General features: G+C 45.1%; 1 protein-coding gene across 1 annotated transcript in view; it reads right to left on the bottom strand.

Annotated features, from left to right (window-relative positions):
• Nucleotides 1-10,111: 10,111 nt before the first annotated feature.
• The window catches only part of CAPN1 (calpain 1), an 88,214-nt gene continuing 79,857 nt past the window's right edge, over nucleotides 10,112-18,468 (bottom strand). Inside the window, exons 18-22 of the mRNA XM_088480027.1 lie at nucleotides 11,804-11,872; nucleotides 11,580-11,658; nucleotides 11,380-11,496; nucleotides 10,968-11,026; nucleotides 10,112-10,658 (exon numbers count right to left, since the gene is read on the bottom strand). Coding sequence (XP_088336153.1) covers nucleotides 10,632-10,658; nucleotides 10,968-11,026; nucleotides 11,380-11,496; nucleotides 11,580-11,658; nucleotides 11,804-11,872 — 351 coding nt within the window. The 3' untranslated portion in view covers nucleotides 10,112-10,631. The remainder of the gene's footprint in view (nucleotides 10,659-10,967; nucleotides 11,027-11,379; nucleotides 11,497-11,579; nucleotides 11,659-11,803; nucleotides 11,873-18,468) is intronic.

Raw genomic sequence — 18,468 nt, 5'->3', positions numbered from 1 at the left:
AAGCAGCTAAACACTGCCACATCTGGGTAGTGGCTAGGAGATGTAGATCCCGGGAGTCGGGATGCCAGCGCTCAAAATGCCGGTGCCGAATTCCCGGCACCAGTCAGAATCCTAACGCCTGCATCCTGACCGCCAGCATCCAAACAGTATTAGAGGGAATATTCAATTGGGTGCGAGGTTTTTGGATTACCATGGGTATGCGCGCTCCTGATACCCGCGGGATCCAATAAAAAAAAAAGTGGTCGCAGGGTTTTCAGAGCTGAAAACCCCATGCCGCGTAAAAAAAAAAAAATCTATATATACACTTACATGCCTGGGGGTCTCCTGTAGCTCCCTGTGGCCTCCCCTCCATCTTCTTGCTGGGGAGGGGGCTGCTGGGAGTCCTGGGGGCTGCAGGGAGGCACAAGGGCTGCTGGGAGATGTAGTTCTCCCAGCACTCATTACAGGGGGCATACTCACACTGTGGACACACACACTAATGCACACTCACACACACTGACATACTCACCGCTGCTGCAGGAGACCAGGTCCCGACACTGGAAGCAGAAGACAGCACTTCGGAAGGTGAGTATTAATAACTAATTAAGCTAATTGGAAACTTCCAATTGCTTAATAAGTCATTAGGAGGCATGCAGCCGGGGTCCCAGAGCATATCCCAACCTTTTTTCCTAAAATTGTGGATTTTAGTTAAAATTGGTGGTGCTCTGGAGGTGCGCAAAAGAAACCCTCCCGGCACTCAAAATAGGAAAAAACATGCACCTAATGGGATAGCAAAAATCCCGCACCTGCAGGAACAACCTCACAGGTGTGGAATTTTTGCTATTCTCACCCCCAATTGAATATGCCCCTTTGGGTTAGCGGGAGGGGTTAGGATTAGGGTTAAGCACTAGGGGGAGAGTTAGGGGTAAGGTACCTTTCGGCAGGTGTCAGTATCCTAACCGTGTCAGGATGTCGGCGTTGGGTTTATGACCCCGGGATCCTGAGCACCGGCATCCCATACCCAACCTGTGACTAGATCTCCTCCTGACATCATGTGTGAACGCCATAGGCAGGCTCATACTAGCATGAGACTCTGAGTGAGACACCACAGGGCAGCACCTGCCGGTAAAAGCAATCAGAGAAGAAGCCAGGAAGGGGCAAGCTATGAGTTGCGAGCAGGAGGAGCCGAGCAAGACTCTGACAAGTTAAATTATTTATTTTTGGAATTTGATGGTGTTACTATACGCCACTCACACTTACCTGCTTTCAGCATGAACAGGTACTCCTCGGCTCCCTCCGTCGTTCCCTGCTCCCTCCTCCGGCTCGGCTGCTGCTCTGTCACAGACTGTGTTCTCCCGGCAGAACACAGTAAAGTTTAAAAAAAAAAAAAAAAAAACAGTAAAGTTTTAAAAATATTAAAAATATTCGGCCTGGACGGGAGGTTGGGGTCCGCAACTGCAGCCTGTGACAGACGGCTAGGTAGGTGGGGGAGGGGAGCAGAGAGGAAGGGTTGGGGGGCGGGCGGAAACAGAATTACTACAGCTGTAATCAGTGCAGCACATTCGCCGCTTTTGTGAATGTAACGGCGCATGCGCACAACTGATTACAGCTGCGGTAAGGTAGAGTAGAGAGGGAAAAGTATCTATTTTCTGAAAAGCTGTCATCGCAAAAATGACAGCTTTTCAGAATAGATACCTATGGAGAGGAGGAATGATGAATTCCTCCGGTAATTAGGTAGAACTCCATGCGAGTTCTAAATCTAATTACCTCCATCGATATTTTAGTTATGATGAATAGGCCCTTCAGACTCTTACTTTTAGACTGTTTAACGTTATGTACCGCTATGGCCACTTATAAACAGAGGTGAGGGACGCCCACCTAACGGCACAGGACTACCAACATTGGGACTGATCACCCCATACCTTATATAAGCCCCATAACCCCTACATCACTACCCTCTGTCCAGCACTATCCTCTTTGTCCCCATTCCCCCAACCGTTGGCTTCAGACACACAATAAAAAAAACTGGTGTATACTAGTAATAAATTACTGAGAAAAATACAGTTCAAAGTCTCAGATGCTGCTGGCCCTCTGCTGTTTGTCCTAGACAAGGCAGAGAAAGGAGTCTCTAGCGACTCCCTAGACTCCCTCATAGCTTCTAAAATGGCACTTTTGAAAGCTATTAGCAGGGCTACATTAATGATCGGCCAGACCTTGACTTTATATCTAAATCCCACAGAACTCGCTGGCTAGCTAGAGCAGGTGTCAGTAATCTAGTTCCCAGGCCAGTAGATGTCCCTAATCTGACCGACTCTGACCTCTTTGGGCCTGATTTTATTGATGAGGTCAAAGTCCGTTATAAGGCTCGCAAATCCTGTGCAGACCTGAGGGGCCACCTGCCTAACAAGCAGTTTTTTCACCAGGAGGGCCATTCTGTTGCAGCCAGCAGTTCGACCCGAGAGCAGCGAGGCAACCTCAGAGCGCCCAAGGGAGGCTTCTATCGGACACCAGTTGCAAGATGCGCCGTGTCCAGCAATTCCAACCCCTGTCTTTTACGCACCCCCTTCTCCATGTCTTTCTCATCCAATTGCTTCCTGAAGGTAATTACCACAGACAGGTGGTTATTAAAGATTGTAGAAAAAGGTCTGTCCCTTCCTCTCTACAGATATTCCCCTGCTCAAAGAACACCAGTCCTCTGCCAGGGACGAAACTAGGATTTTTGTCACCCAGGGCAAGACAGTAATTGGTGCCCCCCTAGTATTTCCCCCATAGTAATGCCCCCTGCAGCAGTACCCCTATAGTAATGCCACCTTCAACAGTGCACCTATAGTAATGCCCCTGTAGTAGTGCCCATATAGTAATGCTCCTGTAGTAGTGCCCCCATAGTAATGCCCATATAGTAATGCCCCTGTAGTGGTGCCCATATGGTAATGCCCCCATAGTAATGCCCCTGTAGTAGTGCCCATATGTCACCCACCGAGGGTTGTACTGGTCTCCTTTGTAGAAGTTTTGGTCACTGGGCAGAGAGGTGAAATGGATATACTGTAATTACCTAACACAGTAAATGTCGATTTACACTTCCAACAATATACACACAAATAAGTTAACACTTTACAATATTCAAGTTTATTAGACAGGAACTCCGGAACTGGAGCTATGAATGGAAAAGTTATTACCTGTCAGAATTAACAATGACAATACATTTCATAATAACACTTATTGAATAAATATTTTCTAACTTTCAAATTTACTTTGCTAACTATCTACTACTAAAGATTACAATGAATATCTTTATCCCAATCTATTATTAAACTCTAAACTTTAGTCCGGACTAAATTAGTTTCCCCTTAAAGTCTACAATTCTTGGCCAAGTTACTGTCGGTGGTGCACATTAGATGTAATGAATAGTTTGTTGGAATAAAGAGTCTTTATTTAAATTAAATCCTCCTGACAGATTACACCATGAGTAGCAATCCTGACCTCAGCTGATCGCTCTAAATTCTTGTGAAGAATTTAATGGGGAATAACTGTATCTAACCTTTTATCCCCTGAAGCCAGTCTTTTAACAGTTACTCTCTATATATTATAATAGGCTATATGGTTACAGTCTCAGAAGAAGCAATATGTTTATTATGCTTACAGAGTGTGGTTAGCTGTTATAAGCGTTGCACTGTAAATTAGTTTTCTCCTGTAAAGAAGTGGATACACAGTGTCGTCTGCCCTCCACTAATGAGAAGCTGGTTAAACTCAATACGAAGAATATCCTGACTTGGTCCAATGACTTATCTATTAACGCGTTTGTGAATTGCAAGACTTCTATTGTGTGAAATAGGAGATTAAATTATAAAAGTGTCTCTGTCACTATAGAAGAACTTTAGCTTGCTTTTCCTTAAATAACTATTCTCCAGTCTCTGTTAATTGCTGCTCTAGTCAGTTGGGAGTGTATGAACTAGTCAATGCTGTAGAATGAAGGTAAGGGGAAAATCCTCCAATAGTACTCACAATGAAGAGTTTCTACTCTCTCTTTCCTCTGTCAGCGATTCAGCACATTGGCAGTGACAGCTCCTGCTGTCACTCACAGGACAGGCACCTCCCCCTTTGCCTGTGCCTGAGTCCGGGTTCTGCCTCCCCTCACCGAGCCACTCCTCTCAGTCCACCCGTCACTGGCCCACAGCTGTGGCTTCAACTGGCTCCGCCTCCGACCGCTTATAATCAATAGGTGGGTCACTAAGTTAGGCTCCACCTCACAGATGGCCGACGATGCTCCGTTCACAGCTCTCACCACACTCCGGAGGTTCCGTCCGAGCACCGCATTTCAGTACCGCTTCTCTCCACACCGCAGCTGCCAACAGAACCCTCCAACGGTGAGTCCCAACTGTCCGTTGCTGCAGTACCCGGATCTCTACCGCTGGGGCCGATGTACAGCCGGGCGCGTGGTGTTCCAGCACCTTCTCTCATGCACCGGCTCCCGCATCCTCCACCTCAGTGCGCACTGACATCAATGCACCTTAATGCAAGGGCTGCATATGTCTAATTCCCCAAACTGAATTCAATGGGGTATACATGTCCCTGTGGGGATGTACCAATCTCAACACCCAGTCCTCTGAAGGGGTATCATACTTCCTCGCTTGAATTTTGCGTGTTCTCACATGGGTAGCATTATTGTTGGACATGGGGCCCCCGGAGTTGCTCTGGCTGAGCCTTTTTCAGGGCATCACCACTTAATTCACATAGATACTTTATCATCACCTTTCTATTTGTTTGTTTATTATTTATGTAATTTTAATTATTTCTTATTATTTTAAGAATTAAAATTACATAAATAATAAACAAACAAATAGAAAGGTGATGATAAAGTATCTATGTGAATTAAGTGGTGATGCCCTGAAAAAGGCCCAACCAGAGCAACTCCGGGGACCCCACGCCCAAACGCTCACCCCACAATAATTAATGCTACTTAATAGTAGCACCCACTCTTATAGATACTTTTTCATCACCTTTCTATTTGTTTACTATTTATGTAATTTTAATTCTTTATTATATTAACACTTATTGATTATCTTTACACATCTATACTTTACACTTCATTATCACTTTTTTCCCTTTTTCGTGTGATGCCCTGGGGATGGTCCTTGGCTGGATTCTTTTGGGGTGCCCTGAGCCTCGGACGTGAACCCCTGAATGTTAGGGACGCCGGTATAGTGGAGCCTTGACGCTGGCCCGGCGCTTAATCATATATTTGCAAATGTATGCAACGAATACCTCTGAATTTCTATTATCAGGTAGGGTTCAAGTATTTTTTTCTGATATTGTTGCAGTGTGCTGGAGGGAATATCCTTTTTCTTTTGTGGTTCAGAGTAAACCCTGCCTTTTACTAGCACCTGTGCAATATCATTAAGCTAATGTGAGCGACCACTATATTTTTTATTTACATAATTTATTTCTCTCATACTGATTTATTTTTTAAAATGTGATAAATAGCTTGGCTATGTACAATGCTATAACATCATATCCCCATTCCCTCTCCCCTCTCTGAGCACGGTGATCATGACTTGCAGTACCTGTCCGGATAAAGCTGGTTTGAATTACGTTTGATTATTGTAGATTCAGACAATGTCTACTCCTTTGGTAAAAAAAGAAAAGAGAAAAACTGGGAACAGTTTGTGCTCTTACTCATCATTGCATTAACAGACTGATATGTTCATTTGTGCCTTCTTCATTCAGTCTGAATTCTGGCACACAATGAAAAGAGCTATTCATGAAGCCCTGAACACAGAATTATTTTTGTACAATTGCTCAAGAAGATGAGTTCTCTTGTCTGCATCATTGTAACATACTCATTCAGCCATAACATGAGACTCTGGCACATCTTGTAATTTCCCTTGATCAGGTGGGAACTGGATAGTAACAGAATAAAGGAGAAACAGCCTGACATTGTTCTGACCATGTATGTAGGGTACGGTTGGTAGCAAAACAATGCGTGTGATCCTAACCAGTCAGTATTACACATCAGAGATTAAAGATGCATAGTCCTCTATGCTACAGTCACTGCCCTGTCTGAGGCACCATAGACCAATTATTATGGTATAAGGCTGATTTTTTGAAGGCATAAACAGATAGGAATATGAATTACAATTAACAATTTTAGAAATATTAGCCACACTAGAAAGACATGGAACAATTCTGAGAGGCATATAATCACAAAACTCAAATTTCTGTTTGAAAATGGACATTTATCATTATCACATTTATCAGACTAGTAAAAATGAGGGAGTAACCTCATCTTCACTTTCTGAACCACTAGCGGCTGGGACAATTTAACCCCCTTTTATTTATTTTATACAAATCAATAAAACCTATATTGGTATTAAATGCCACTAAGAGCATACTGTATGCCAGGGGTCTTCAACCTTTTACACAGTGTGGGCCACATTAAAAAATTCAACGAAGACCGGGGGCCACTAAGATATACGCCACACAGTAGCACAATCTTGATTCACCCAATTCACATTACACCACATAGTTGTTTCCCTTATTCATGTATGACACACATCAGTGCCTCTTTTACACAATGCCCACATTTGTGCCCCTTATACAAAATGCCCACAGTAGTAGTGCCCCTTATATAATGCCCACAGCAGTAGTGCCCCTAATGCAATGCCCACTGTAGTGGTGCCTCCAGTAGAGGTAGTACCCCTTATTCAGTGCTCCCAGTAGTGGTAGTACCCCTTAGTGCCCCCAGTAGTGCTGCCCCTTATGTAGAGCCCTCAGTGGTAATGCCCCTTATACAGTGTCCCAAGTAGTGGTAGTGCCCCTTATGCAGTACCCCCATTAGTGGTGCCCCAGTATTAGTGCCCCCAGTACTAGTGCCCCTAATAGAAATGCCCCCTAGTAGTAGTGCCCCTAATATTAGTGTCCCCAATAGTAGTGCCCCCAGTAGTACTGCCCCTTATGTAGAGCCCTCAGTGGTAATGCCCCTTATGCAGTGTCCCATGTAGTGGTAGTGCCCCTTATGCAATACCCCCATTAGTGGTGCCCCAGTATTAGTGCCCCCAGTAGTAATGCCCCCAGTACTAGTGCCCCTAATAGAAATGCCCCCTAGTAGTAGTGCCTCTAATATTAGTGCCCCCAGTAGTGAAGCCGCTTACAAAAATATTTTTAAAATACTACTACTTACCTTAAACCCAGCTCCGGCATCTGCTGATCTTCTGTCTGAACTATGGGAGAGACATCATGACGACTCTCCCATAGTGCACTGCACAGACTGCAGGAGCCGGAGCTCAGGAGTGAGCTCCAGCCTTCGGCTGGCGGTGCGGTGCAGGTAGGGAGCCGGGCGCCCGCTGGTAACAAAATCTCAGCGGGCGCCCAGCAAATGGAGCCTGTTGGCTGGCCCCGGTCGTTAAGGCGCAGCTTTACTGGTGTAAACAATGTAATAGTGATAAAATGTGTATGTGTTTTATATTATAATTCCAAAAAGTCCGGCACGAATTTTCAGCAGGTGTCATCACATCAGGTGCCCTTGTAATCATTCCACAAGGCTGTTATACAAAACAACACACACAGCACAAATATTGAGGTACGAAGTGCGATTGGATTTCTGAGTCTACAGGGCACTTGTCGAGGTGTACGGTAATAATGTCATGTCACAGAAACAGGTTTGGTGCACTGCCTTTGATAACGTCCACACTCTGCCAACCTCGCGCATGAGCTGTTATGGCGCTACCATTGGGAGGTACTGGACCATCCTCCCTATAGCCCTGACCTGGCACTGTGTGATTTCCATCTCTTTGGAACATTGGGGAAGCAGCTGGGTGTAAGGCGATTTGCAACAGACGGTGAAGTTTAGCAAGCCGTCATGTCCGGGCTTCAGGCGCTTGACACGAATTTCTATGCTAGGACAGATGCCTTGGTGTACCGCTGGTACAGATTAAGTCTTCCATATAGTTCCTATACTTGTCTAAGCAATTGTTGATGATTGATTATTTGTATATGTACGAGTTGAATAAATTTACACAATAAGAGATCCTGGTTTCCTTCTCCTTCTCTCTCAGTAAATAAGGTAAGTACTCTTTTTTTCTTTTTTTTGCGGAGGCACATTTTCTACACAAATGGTAGTTAAAAAATAACCTTTATTAAATTATAATTAAAAATATTAGTGTAATATAGACTGATTCAGAACACAACGGATAACATTTAACAAGTATTGAGAAACAATTGTATCAATAGTCCTAATTAGGCCATCAGAGTACAGATAGTGCCCGTGGTCAGCTTAATTTTGAGCGGTCACCACTGGGTCATCCTTAATAGTAGTAATCATGAAGTACCAAGGTGAAATATTTAGAAATAATATTCGTAAAATAACGGGGATATGGTCCCCTGATATATGCACGGACAAATTCCAACCGCTGCAACAAAAAGCTATTCTTAAATAAAAGTAGCCGTTACGTAGAGCAAACACCTCAATTGGTTTGGTTCAGGAACAATTGAGTGATAAATAGTAAATGTCGTAGGTCACAAGACACACATATATCAATCTCTATCAGTGCTCATTAAATACATAATACCCCCAACGTAACAACTGATACACAATTACAGGGATAGCAGATATAGATTGAGGTTTGCTCAGTATTGTGATGAAAAAACAATATGTCAGGTATAAAAAGACAGAGGAAGACATATTAATAGGTACCACTCACTAGCAGTAAGGGGATGGGTGGCTGCTGTGTCCTTGTACATATAGTAGTGAAAGGGATCTGAGCGGACCCTCCACATTACTATGAGGGTATGAAAAAAGCAAATGGCATCTACTCTCCTCCCTCGTTGCCCCACTGTCAGCCTGATGTATCAGTGCAGGCTCACTGGTGAGTCAGAGAGAGAATGAGAGTGCCAGAATAGTGCACCGAGGGCCTGATTCAGACCCAATCGCAAGCGCTGAGCGCTCGCAACCGGGTCAATGGTGTCCGTCGTGCGCATGCGCGAGACCCGGATAGCGATGGGCAAGCCGTCGCTCCGGGTCTCGCACCAAAGGGGGCGTGCTGTCGATGTTGAGTGACAGCACGCCCCCTTTGGTGGCTGGGCCGGGGGGGTGGCTGCCCAGACGGAGGCGTTCCCATGAGAACGCCTACCGTCTGGGGGCGGCCCCACTGACATCACAAGTGGTCACCCACAGCTATGCGAGCGGCCAGGAGGCCATTCTAAAAAAAAAAAAAAAAAAAAAAAGACCGGCCCTGATTCAGAGCGAGCGCTCTGTCAGAGCGACCGGCTCTGAATCAGGGCCTGAGAGTAGAGAGGTAGGGCTAGGGTATCCGGTGATGCTTGTGCTTAGTATGTGAGTGAATTCTCAGTGAATCATAGGTAGACAATCTCTGGAACCCAAAAAAAAATCCCTGAAGAAAAACTGGGAATAAGCTGGTCCGCGTATAACACTCTCACCCCACTGTTATGTAAACACAGCGCAGTAGGAACATTAGTGAGGTGGTGCAGACAGCGTGTCCCTGAAGAATACTTGAACAGAGATGGCGTGCAGGTGGTAGCTATGTCCTGGCTGGAGTCTCCTCGTGCACACCGGAGGCTCCCAGCATCTGCAAGACCTTATTTACTGAACCATCTTCGTATGCATACGGTATTTACGAATTACACAGAGCTAATACTGTCATTTAATCCTCATGCAGAACACTAGGGTCATTTGCAAGCCGTAAGAATGCTGCGCAAGCTGTCTTTGGTGTGTGCAGCCATTGGAAGGATATGGGGTGGATCGGGAACGTTCCATACTAATTACAGAAATTGTGCAATAGAGAGTAACACGATTGTATTTTGCAGGATGAGATTATGTAAATTAGAAAATAGGTGTAGATGGTGCATTAAAGGGGCCCCCTGCTTTGTGGGAGGGGCAAAGCCGTTTTCTCTCTGCAAGCGACAATTGAAAGTGACACTTAATAAGGACAGTAAATGTATATGGATATAGGGATGTCCTAAAGTGTAAGTAGGTTGCATTTAGAAATAACTTTTCATGATTTCCAATATTTAGGTGTAAGAACACACCCGCAGCGCTAGGTGTAGGTTGGCGGCCACAGAGGTGTAAAGAGCCTTTGTACGTAGCGCAACATTTTTAGCAATAAAAAAAACAAGAGGCTTTTTCAGATATATAAAAGTCTGTTGTTGAAAGCAATGCAATACAAAGTAAGATTCTATATACAGTTCATGAGCCTTGCTCGCTTCTGATGCTATATTGTTACAACATGATAATCTTTATTTTTGCTTTTACAAACCAGTACAAAACAAGAGAGAGCACCTAATGTCACATAAGACATCTGCCCACAGGCACATGACCAAGAGGCACATTTATACTCCTGGAGTACTTGAGGTTCAGCAGAGTTTTGGCAGATCTCTCTCTGACCGGTGAAGCAGTTGGTTTCCCAAGATATTCACAAGTTTGAAGGAAGAAAAGGGTTTTATCAGGGACCAGAATAATGTAGATGAACACAGAATGTATCCTACAGAGACAGTGTGACCGGGGAACAGCAGACGCAGGAGAGAGACCACCGAGAGACATGCCTCATTGCATTGCTTTGGCAAAGGGGCAAAGAGTGAAAAGGCACTTGCATATGATTACAGGAGCGTTGACGGAACCAGCCCATGCAGGTCAGGGATAACTATGCAAACATCGTCATTTGAAGCCACTGAAAGTAAATAAGAACACACAAAGATGACTATCTGTGCTTGTGGCATATCTGATGTAACTCTCTTGATTTTAGCACTTTGCGCCTTCTATAATGTCATCTATAGCGGTACATAACACAAGTATGCTGCTACAGCTATCCTATAACAACCACTGTAACTAGGAGGAGGGTTGAGGGGCAGAGAATATGCATGAAATGAAATGACACAATAAAACGTGAGATTGGGAAATGTGGCAAATGCGCAAGCTGAAAATAAACAAAATAATTAATATACTAAAGCTACTGAAAATGGCCATTTCATAGACTTACTGAGAAAAGGCTAAAGTTGATGACACCATCTTTATCTGTGTCCATTCCCTGGAAGAATCCTGTACAGAGAGACAACATTATAATGTGTAAATGGCGAGTATTTGATATTGGTCAGTGAGGATCTTATTAATTCCCGGGGAGGGCAACAAAGTACAATTGAAAGGAAAAAAGAACGAATGATCAAAGACTTGACCTGTAAAATGCCTTCTAGCTGCACATAGATATTGGTCTACTTAGTGACATTTAGCTGTGGCTATAGACTCAACAGAAAGTCTGGTAAACTTGTAGCATGAAAGTATATAGTGCATATACTACGAAAGGGATGGCCATTACAAGCCACCAGGGACAGCTGTACGAGTACTAGAGCAGACAACAAGATACGATATACTGATGCTGCAGAAAGTTTACTCACTGAACATGGTCTCAAGTCTGATCAGACAACACACAAAGCTGTCAAAATCCACTGCTAGATCAGGTTCTGCGTATCTTGTAATGATGAGCTGGTGCAGGGAGTTACTCAATTTGAAACCTAGAGGAAACAAAAAAAAATAAAAATTAGAAGACCATTTTAATTTACTTTTGTAAATTTGCAATTCAAAAAAAGGAACCAACCTGCAAACTCCACTGCCAGGCGCATCTCATAGGCATTCATGCTTCCAGACTTATCCATATCAAACTTTCTGAACACAGTCTATTAAAAATAAAATAAATAAAAGAACAAAAAAAGTTACATTTAATTTTTGTATTGGAATCCAGTGTGTTCAGGACAATCATATTATTGCAATTCCTTCGTCCCTTTTGGTGTGGAGGAGAAACGGCTTGGTCTCAAATCTTACCAGGTAATTCTTGATTTTATTCCACAGGACATTGAACTCCACTATTCCTAATTGTCCATTCCCATCTTTCTGTGGTACTAAAGATAAGGTAGGCAACACTCACGAATCTTCAAACATATATGCTAATTAATTACCATTGACCCTTAGTAACACAGTTCTAAGTCAAAAAGCTCTAACAGCATTTTTCATTTTCTAAGGCCAAAGGATTGATTCAGAAGGATGCTACCTCAGGCACTACTATTACACGGATAGACCAACTGCAAGTTCTGAGTGATACTGACATACAGACATTTACCACGAAAACCAACAAATAGGAAGAGTAGAGAAACTGCACCTACAAATGGAAATCTCATATATACATATACACACACAAAATAAAGTCCCCGGTTTAGGGGTCTGTCTGTACATTTGGGCTAGTCTCTTGAACCACTGGACGGATTATGGTGGAGTTTTTACTATTCTATACAGCATTGGTCGAGGAAGGTTTAGGTGTATGAGCCATTCATCTGTGACAAAAGGAAGCAGAGCAATTACTATTTTACTGAAGTCATAGAAAAAAATGTTGTGTTGTGTGACTGACTGCTGCTGCAGGGCCAAGGGCTGCGCTCTGATTGGCTCTCTGAAACAGTATCCTGTTGCTTAGCTGCAGCCTATAGAGGGGAGGGAGTCAGGGACTGAGCAAGATCACATTTCAGGCAGACAAGACAGTGAGAGAAAGTCTCCAACAAACGCATTAACTATAACATTGATGGTTAGTAACCATCGTATTCTGATGTCCATCCCTTTGCTGAACCTGCAGGCGGACTCCGTCCACCACTCCACACTGGAGAGGGAGCACTTCACAGTGGAGATGTTCTCACTTAGTCACACACCCTCAGTGAACAGGAGACACCTCTCATGGAAGTCAGCGCTGTTCTTGGACAGGGGCACCACGGCAAGGAAGCTCAACAGGAGGCCCAGGAAATACAGGGTACATTGTGCCAAGAGGACATTGCTCATCTCCATGTTCGGCAGCTGAGGAGGGGTGCACATGGAGGCTGTGGAAATAAGCACAGGTGCCCCCAGCCATAGGGACATGCTGCTGATAATGCTTATGGTAGCTGCAATACAAATCTCTCACCTTTCCCAGCCCATCCCAGTGGCTGGGCCATGGGCAGCAGCAGCAGTGGGGGGTTGTGGTGACACTGGTGAGATGCAGGGAGCAGGAGTGAGAATCAGGGGGTTGTGGTGAGATGCAGAGTGCTGTGGTAAGAACCAGTGGAAGGAACGAGAAGCAGAGGGACTGTGGCGAGATGCAAAGGGGAGTGGTTAAAACCAGTAGTGAGATGCAGGGGCAGGAGTAAGAAGCAGGAGGCTGTTGTGAGATACAGGGGGCTATGGTGTCAAGGCGTAGGTTATGAGATGCAGGGGGCAGTGGCGAGATGATATTGCTCCTGTGTGAAGCCGGGGTGGGTCACTAGTGTTATATAAAACAGACCTAATATAAGCCATTAATTTTTAAACTGCAGATTAGCAATTACCTATAAACTATTAACTCTGAAATCAGGAATGCCTCAGTGACGCCTCAGTGATGTAATTCGTTCCTAGTGAATTTACAGAATCAAGAATGAATATTGGATCAGTTCTCTCCACGTTATGTAGGCACAAGGTTCTCACCACGAATGTATCGTATAACGTCAGCCTTCTCCTTTTTCTACCTTTATTCTTATTTTCCAATTTTATTTTTCAAAGTTTTAGGATGATCTCAGACTCCATTTATTTATACATTAAATTATCCATCTTATTTATCACAACATTTACCTATGTACATATCAAACAAACACACATACACGTCTATGTATAATTTATATAATGCGTGCACTATGTGAAGCGATAACTATTTTACGTTCATTATTTTAAAAACCGAGCCATATTGAAGCTATGGCATTTCCTTGTCTATAAATAAGAATAAAAAATAAAAAAAGTTTAATGGGTGCTCAGGTATAAAATACCAGCATCCACATCAAAACTACACCCTTGATCCCCTCATAGGGAGAATATACGTCAGGGAACCCAAGCTACAGTACACTACGGTCTTCACAACCTTTGTTCTAAGGTTCCCCTCCCCTAAGGTTCCCCTCCAGAGGGAATGAAGAGCACATGCAGAGGGGGCCTGATTAGAATGTGCGCATATGTTCAAGATAAAAGGTAAAACTATCAAGAGCCTTGTCGGATTGGGGCATGAATTGGGGACATGCAATGGTTGGGGCCCAGGAAACTGCACCAAAAGGGAAGGTAAAGGGGCAACCAAGTGATGGTGTCTGTACAGTCCATGGAGGACATAAACTGGGCAGAGCAAGTATGGGGAAGCCTTTGCTGATGAAAGCTGCCATATATTACTGCAATGTGGTAAGATTCGTTGGCTCTACAAGTCAAAACTAAAAATCAGATTTTGTACATGTCACTTCGGATGGGCTGCCTGTGGGAAGCCACTGACTTCAAAAGAAGAGGAGGAGGAAGATTATGGGCAGGATGCAGCAACGTGAGAAATGTGGTCAAGCCCCTGAAAATGTGGGTTTGACCGCATTTCTCATATGCACCAAGCCCCATTGGATTCTGTAGGCAACGCCATCTTCATAAGGCGTTACCCTACAGAAGCCTATGGGCTTCTATTCAGAGAGTGCGGTGAGGGGGATCCAATTGCACCCTCGGTGGCGCGTGTCATTCTTCACATGCGCAGAACGACACCAGAGGGGCTTCTTGGTCATGGTCCCGGAAGTCTCTCATACGCAAAAGGACAGCTCTTACCAAGAGAGCGGCCCTTTGTGATTTTGTTCATGCATCCTCGTGTAACTAACGTCGGCATGCATGCGAAGAGTGGCAGGGACGCGTCCTGAATGTGAGGAGTAATGTGTCCCGCCCTATGAATGAAGAGGGCTGAAGTAGACAACGTGTGGGTGATGTGAGAAGGGCAAGCAAAAAATTGATCTGTGAGAGGCACGGGCAAAGTGAGTGGTGGGAGCTAATGACAGAAGTTGGTGTAGGGATAAATGTGAGCGTTAAAAGGAGCCAGACAGACTAACAAATGGGGAAAAATAAAGGACATGCATAATGAAGAGATATTAAAACACATAAAATTAGAGAGAAACCTATAGCGGGAGAAAGGCACGGACACACACAAAGAGGAGACACAGATGCACACAAATAAATGGAAAAATGAGGGGGAGTCATAGAAACACACACATTTGGGGGAGAAGGGCGATATAAAAGCTAGTATTACACACAAACAGAAGAAATTCTCCTGCTGCTGCAATATGAAAAAACTTGCATTACTTATATATAGAAAAAGGTAGTGGCCACTAAAAATAATAATAAAACAAAATGGTGGATTAACTTACCATTGTAAGAAGCATCCAGACTCCAACGATCGGTGAGTGTGTTCCTCTAGTATGACGGCAAGGGGAGAAGTTGCTGCAGAGGTGCCCAGAAAACGTGGGAAGAGAGCATTGAACTCATGGAGTTGGAGGAGGAGAGGTGACATCAGGGGATTCAGCATGTACTGCCACGGTCAAAAGTTTTGAGAATGACGCAAGTATTGGTTTTCACAAAGTTTGCTGCTTCAGTTTTTATGATGGCAATTTGCATATACTCAAGAAAGTCATGAAGAGTGATCAGATGAATTGTAATTAATTGCAAAGTCCCTTTTTGCCATGACAATGAACTTAGGGCCTGATTCAGCAAGGAACGCACGCTAGCAGATGCACGCACCCGTCTGCTGCGAGAATATGCTAATCAATATATACGCACGGAGACAGCAGCACAAGATGCAGACGCCCATCCTCATATTAGGCTGCCCATCTCTCTTTACTCACAGACTGATGAGTACGCAAGCTAGCGTAAATGAGAACCATCGACCACATTTGCATAATAGTGGTTGACCTGACCTGCTGTAGGATTTTGGCCGCTTCCTGTGCACAGCTTGCGGTATGGCTGCGTATGCCACCGCACTACCTTAATTATGCACGCCGCTATAACGGCATCCCAACGCACAGACACGCCTGCATTCACCTGACCTCACCACCCACAAACGGCACTTCTTGTCAATGAATATTGGAGAGGTCTGCGTACACACTGAGTTTAGTCTGTGTCCCCTAACCCGGGCTAGTTCGCGCACGTGCAGTGCGATGCATACACATGCGCAGTGTGAAAACATCGGCCGAGTGCATGCATTCTCTCCTTTTGCGTTCCTTCCTGAAACAGGCCCTTAATCCCAAAAACAACATTTCCACTGCATTTCAGCCCTGCCACAAAAGGACCAGCTGACATCATCATATCAGTGATTCTCTCGTTAGCACAGGTGAGAGTGTTGAAGAGGACAAGGCTGGAGATCACTCTGTCATGTTGATTGAGTTAGAATAACAGACTGGAAGCTTTAAAAGTAGGGTGGAGCTTGAAATCATTGTTTTTCCTCTGTTAACCATGGTTACCTACAAGGAAACACGTGCAGTCATCATTGCTTTGCACAAAAAGGGCATCACAGGCAAGGATATTGCTGCTAGTAAGATTGCACCTAAATCAACCATTTATCGGATCATCAAGAACTTCAAGGAGAGAGGTTCAATAGTTGTAAAGAAGGCATCAGGGCGCCCAAGAATGTCCAGCAAGTGACAGGACCGTCTCCTGAAGTTGATTCAGCTGCGGTATCGGGGCACCACCAGTGCAGAGCTTGCTCAGGAATGGCAGCAGGCAGGCGTGAGTGCATCATCACACACAGTGAGGTGAAGACTTTTGGAGGATGGCCTGGTGTCAAGAAGGGCAGCAAAGAAGCCACTTCTCTCCAGGAAAACATCAGGGACAGACTGATATTCTGCAAAAGGTACATGGATTGGATTGCTGAGGACTGGAGTAATCTTATTTTCTCTGATGAATCCCCTTTCAGATTGTTTGAAGCATCTGGAAAAACGCTTGTCCGGAGAAGGAAAGGTGAGTGTTATCATCAGTCCTGTGTCATGCCAATAGTAAAGCATCCTGAGAGCATTCATGTGTGGGGTTGCTTCTCAGCCAAGGGAGTGGGCTCACTCACAATTTTGCCTTAAAACACAGCCATGAATAAAGAATGGTCCACCCACGCTACACCCCTGCATGTCCCCAGACTGTGCCCATGGCCATAGAGAGAGGTCACGGACCCCAGTACTGATAGGGGCATGGCCACGGACCCTCTTAAAAAAAATGGTAAAATAAATAGTATGAGACAGACGTTTGGGTAACGTTTATCCCACTCAGCAACTGCTGCACCAACAGGATGGCAGGTGGAGGAGATATGCAGGCGGGGAGCATGTGCACTCAAGAGGAAGTCTCTCCCAATATGATCCGGCTGCTGTGGGTGGGGCTTGTGCATCCTGCAGATCACACCTATGGGAGAGACTTCTTTCTGAGTGCATGTGCCCCCCGTCCTCACATCACCTCCTTTTCATCACTATACAGGGGGCGCGTGCGGCCACGCAGTGGGACTCTGGTCCAGGTCAAACCCCTATATCAAGCCCTGGCAATTAGTACCTGCCCCCCCTTCCTCTCAGTGCCTCTGACTGTGCCTGCATGCACCGTACAGAGGGCCTGATTCAGAGCTGAACGCTCTGACCAGAGCGCTCTCTCTGAATCAGGGCCGTCCTATTTAAATGTGGAGCGGCCTTCGGGCTTGCAAGACCATCGCGACCATCGGGCTTGCGACGAGACCCTTGTGGTAAAGTCTCGCTGCCGCAAGCCCAGGAGTGATTTTGGCTCTATCAGAGCCAAAATCACTCCCACTGACATCACTAGTGATGTCAGTGGGGCCGGACTTAGACGGTAGGCGTTCCCATGGTAGGCGTGCTGTCACTCACCATCGACAGCACGCCCCCTTTGGTGCGAGACCCCGAGCTACGTATTTCTCTTCGCTTGCCGAGTCTCGCGCATGCGCACGACGGAGCTCCCTCCGTCGTGCGCATGCGCATTCACCCAATATCGACCCGCTAGCGAGTGACCTTCGCTCGCGAGCGGGTCTGAATGACCCCCAGAGACTTGCAGCTGACATTCATCAAGACTGTCAGAATAACCAGTAAAGGATCATCACTACACAGGACAGCTAGGGAGAGTACCTAGGAAAAGACTCCGGCTTTGCTACATTCCCCAATTCTATCACCAGCAGAGCTATAATACATTTTACCTACATTTGTAACTCCAGTCTTTAAATTTTCCCTCTGCTGCCTCCTGATACCTCTTGTCTCTTTACTATGATTTTACCACCAAATGTATTTATGTATTTATGTTTATTTTTATATATCCTTGTCTAGCGCTTCTGAGCTAGGCTGCCCCAAACAGCTTCCCACTCCTGTAAAACACCTCGGCACTGCAGCACACTTACCTGTAGCCAGGGCCTGATTCAGGGTATCACGGTAAGCAGTAAAATCTGTGATGGTTGTCGCAGCCGTTACTGCTAAATTATACTAAGGCCACAGAACTCCTCAGCCGGGGCCAGGAAATCTATGTCGGAAGACGCGGACCCTGGCTCTAGTTTGTAGACTGGTACCCATCGCCACTCCTGGTTTGCCCAACAGACGCAGCATGTCAATCATTAGACGGAATAGCTGCACACATGTTGGAGGAGGCTCAAGTAGTGAGCTAGTGCCCTGATTGTAGGCTACGCTCCT

The sequence above is a fragment of the Taudactylus pleione genome, unplaced genomic scaffold, assembly GCF_031769625.1.
Source record: "Taudactylus pleione unplaced genomic scaffold, aTauple2 ptg000250l, whole genome shotgun sequence".
In the NCBI taxonomy this organism is placed as follows: domain Eukaryota; kingdom Metazoa; phylum Chordata; class Amphibia; order Anura; family Myobatrachidae; genus Taudactylus; species Taudactylus pleione.
The sequence above is the reverse complement of the archived record's forward strand: the minus strand, read 5'-3'. Positions and strand labels throughout refer to the sequence as shown.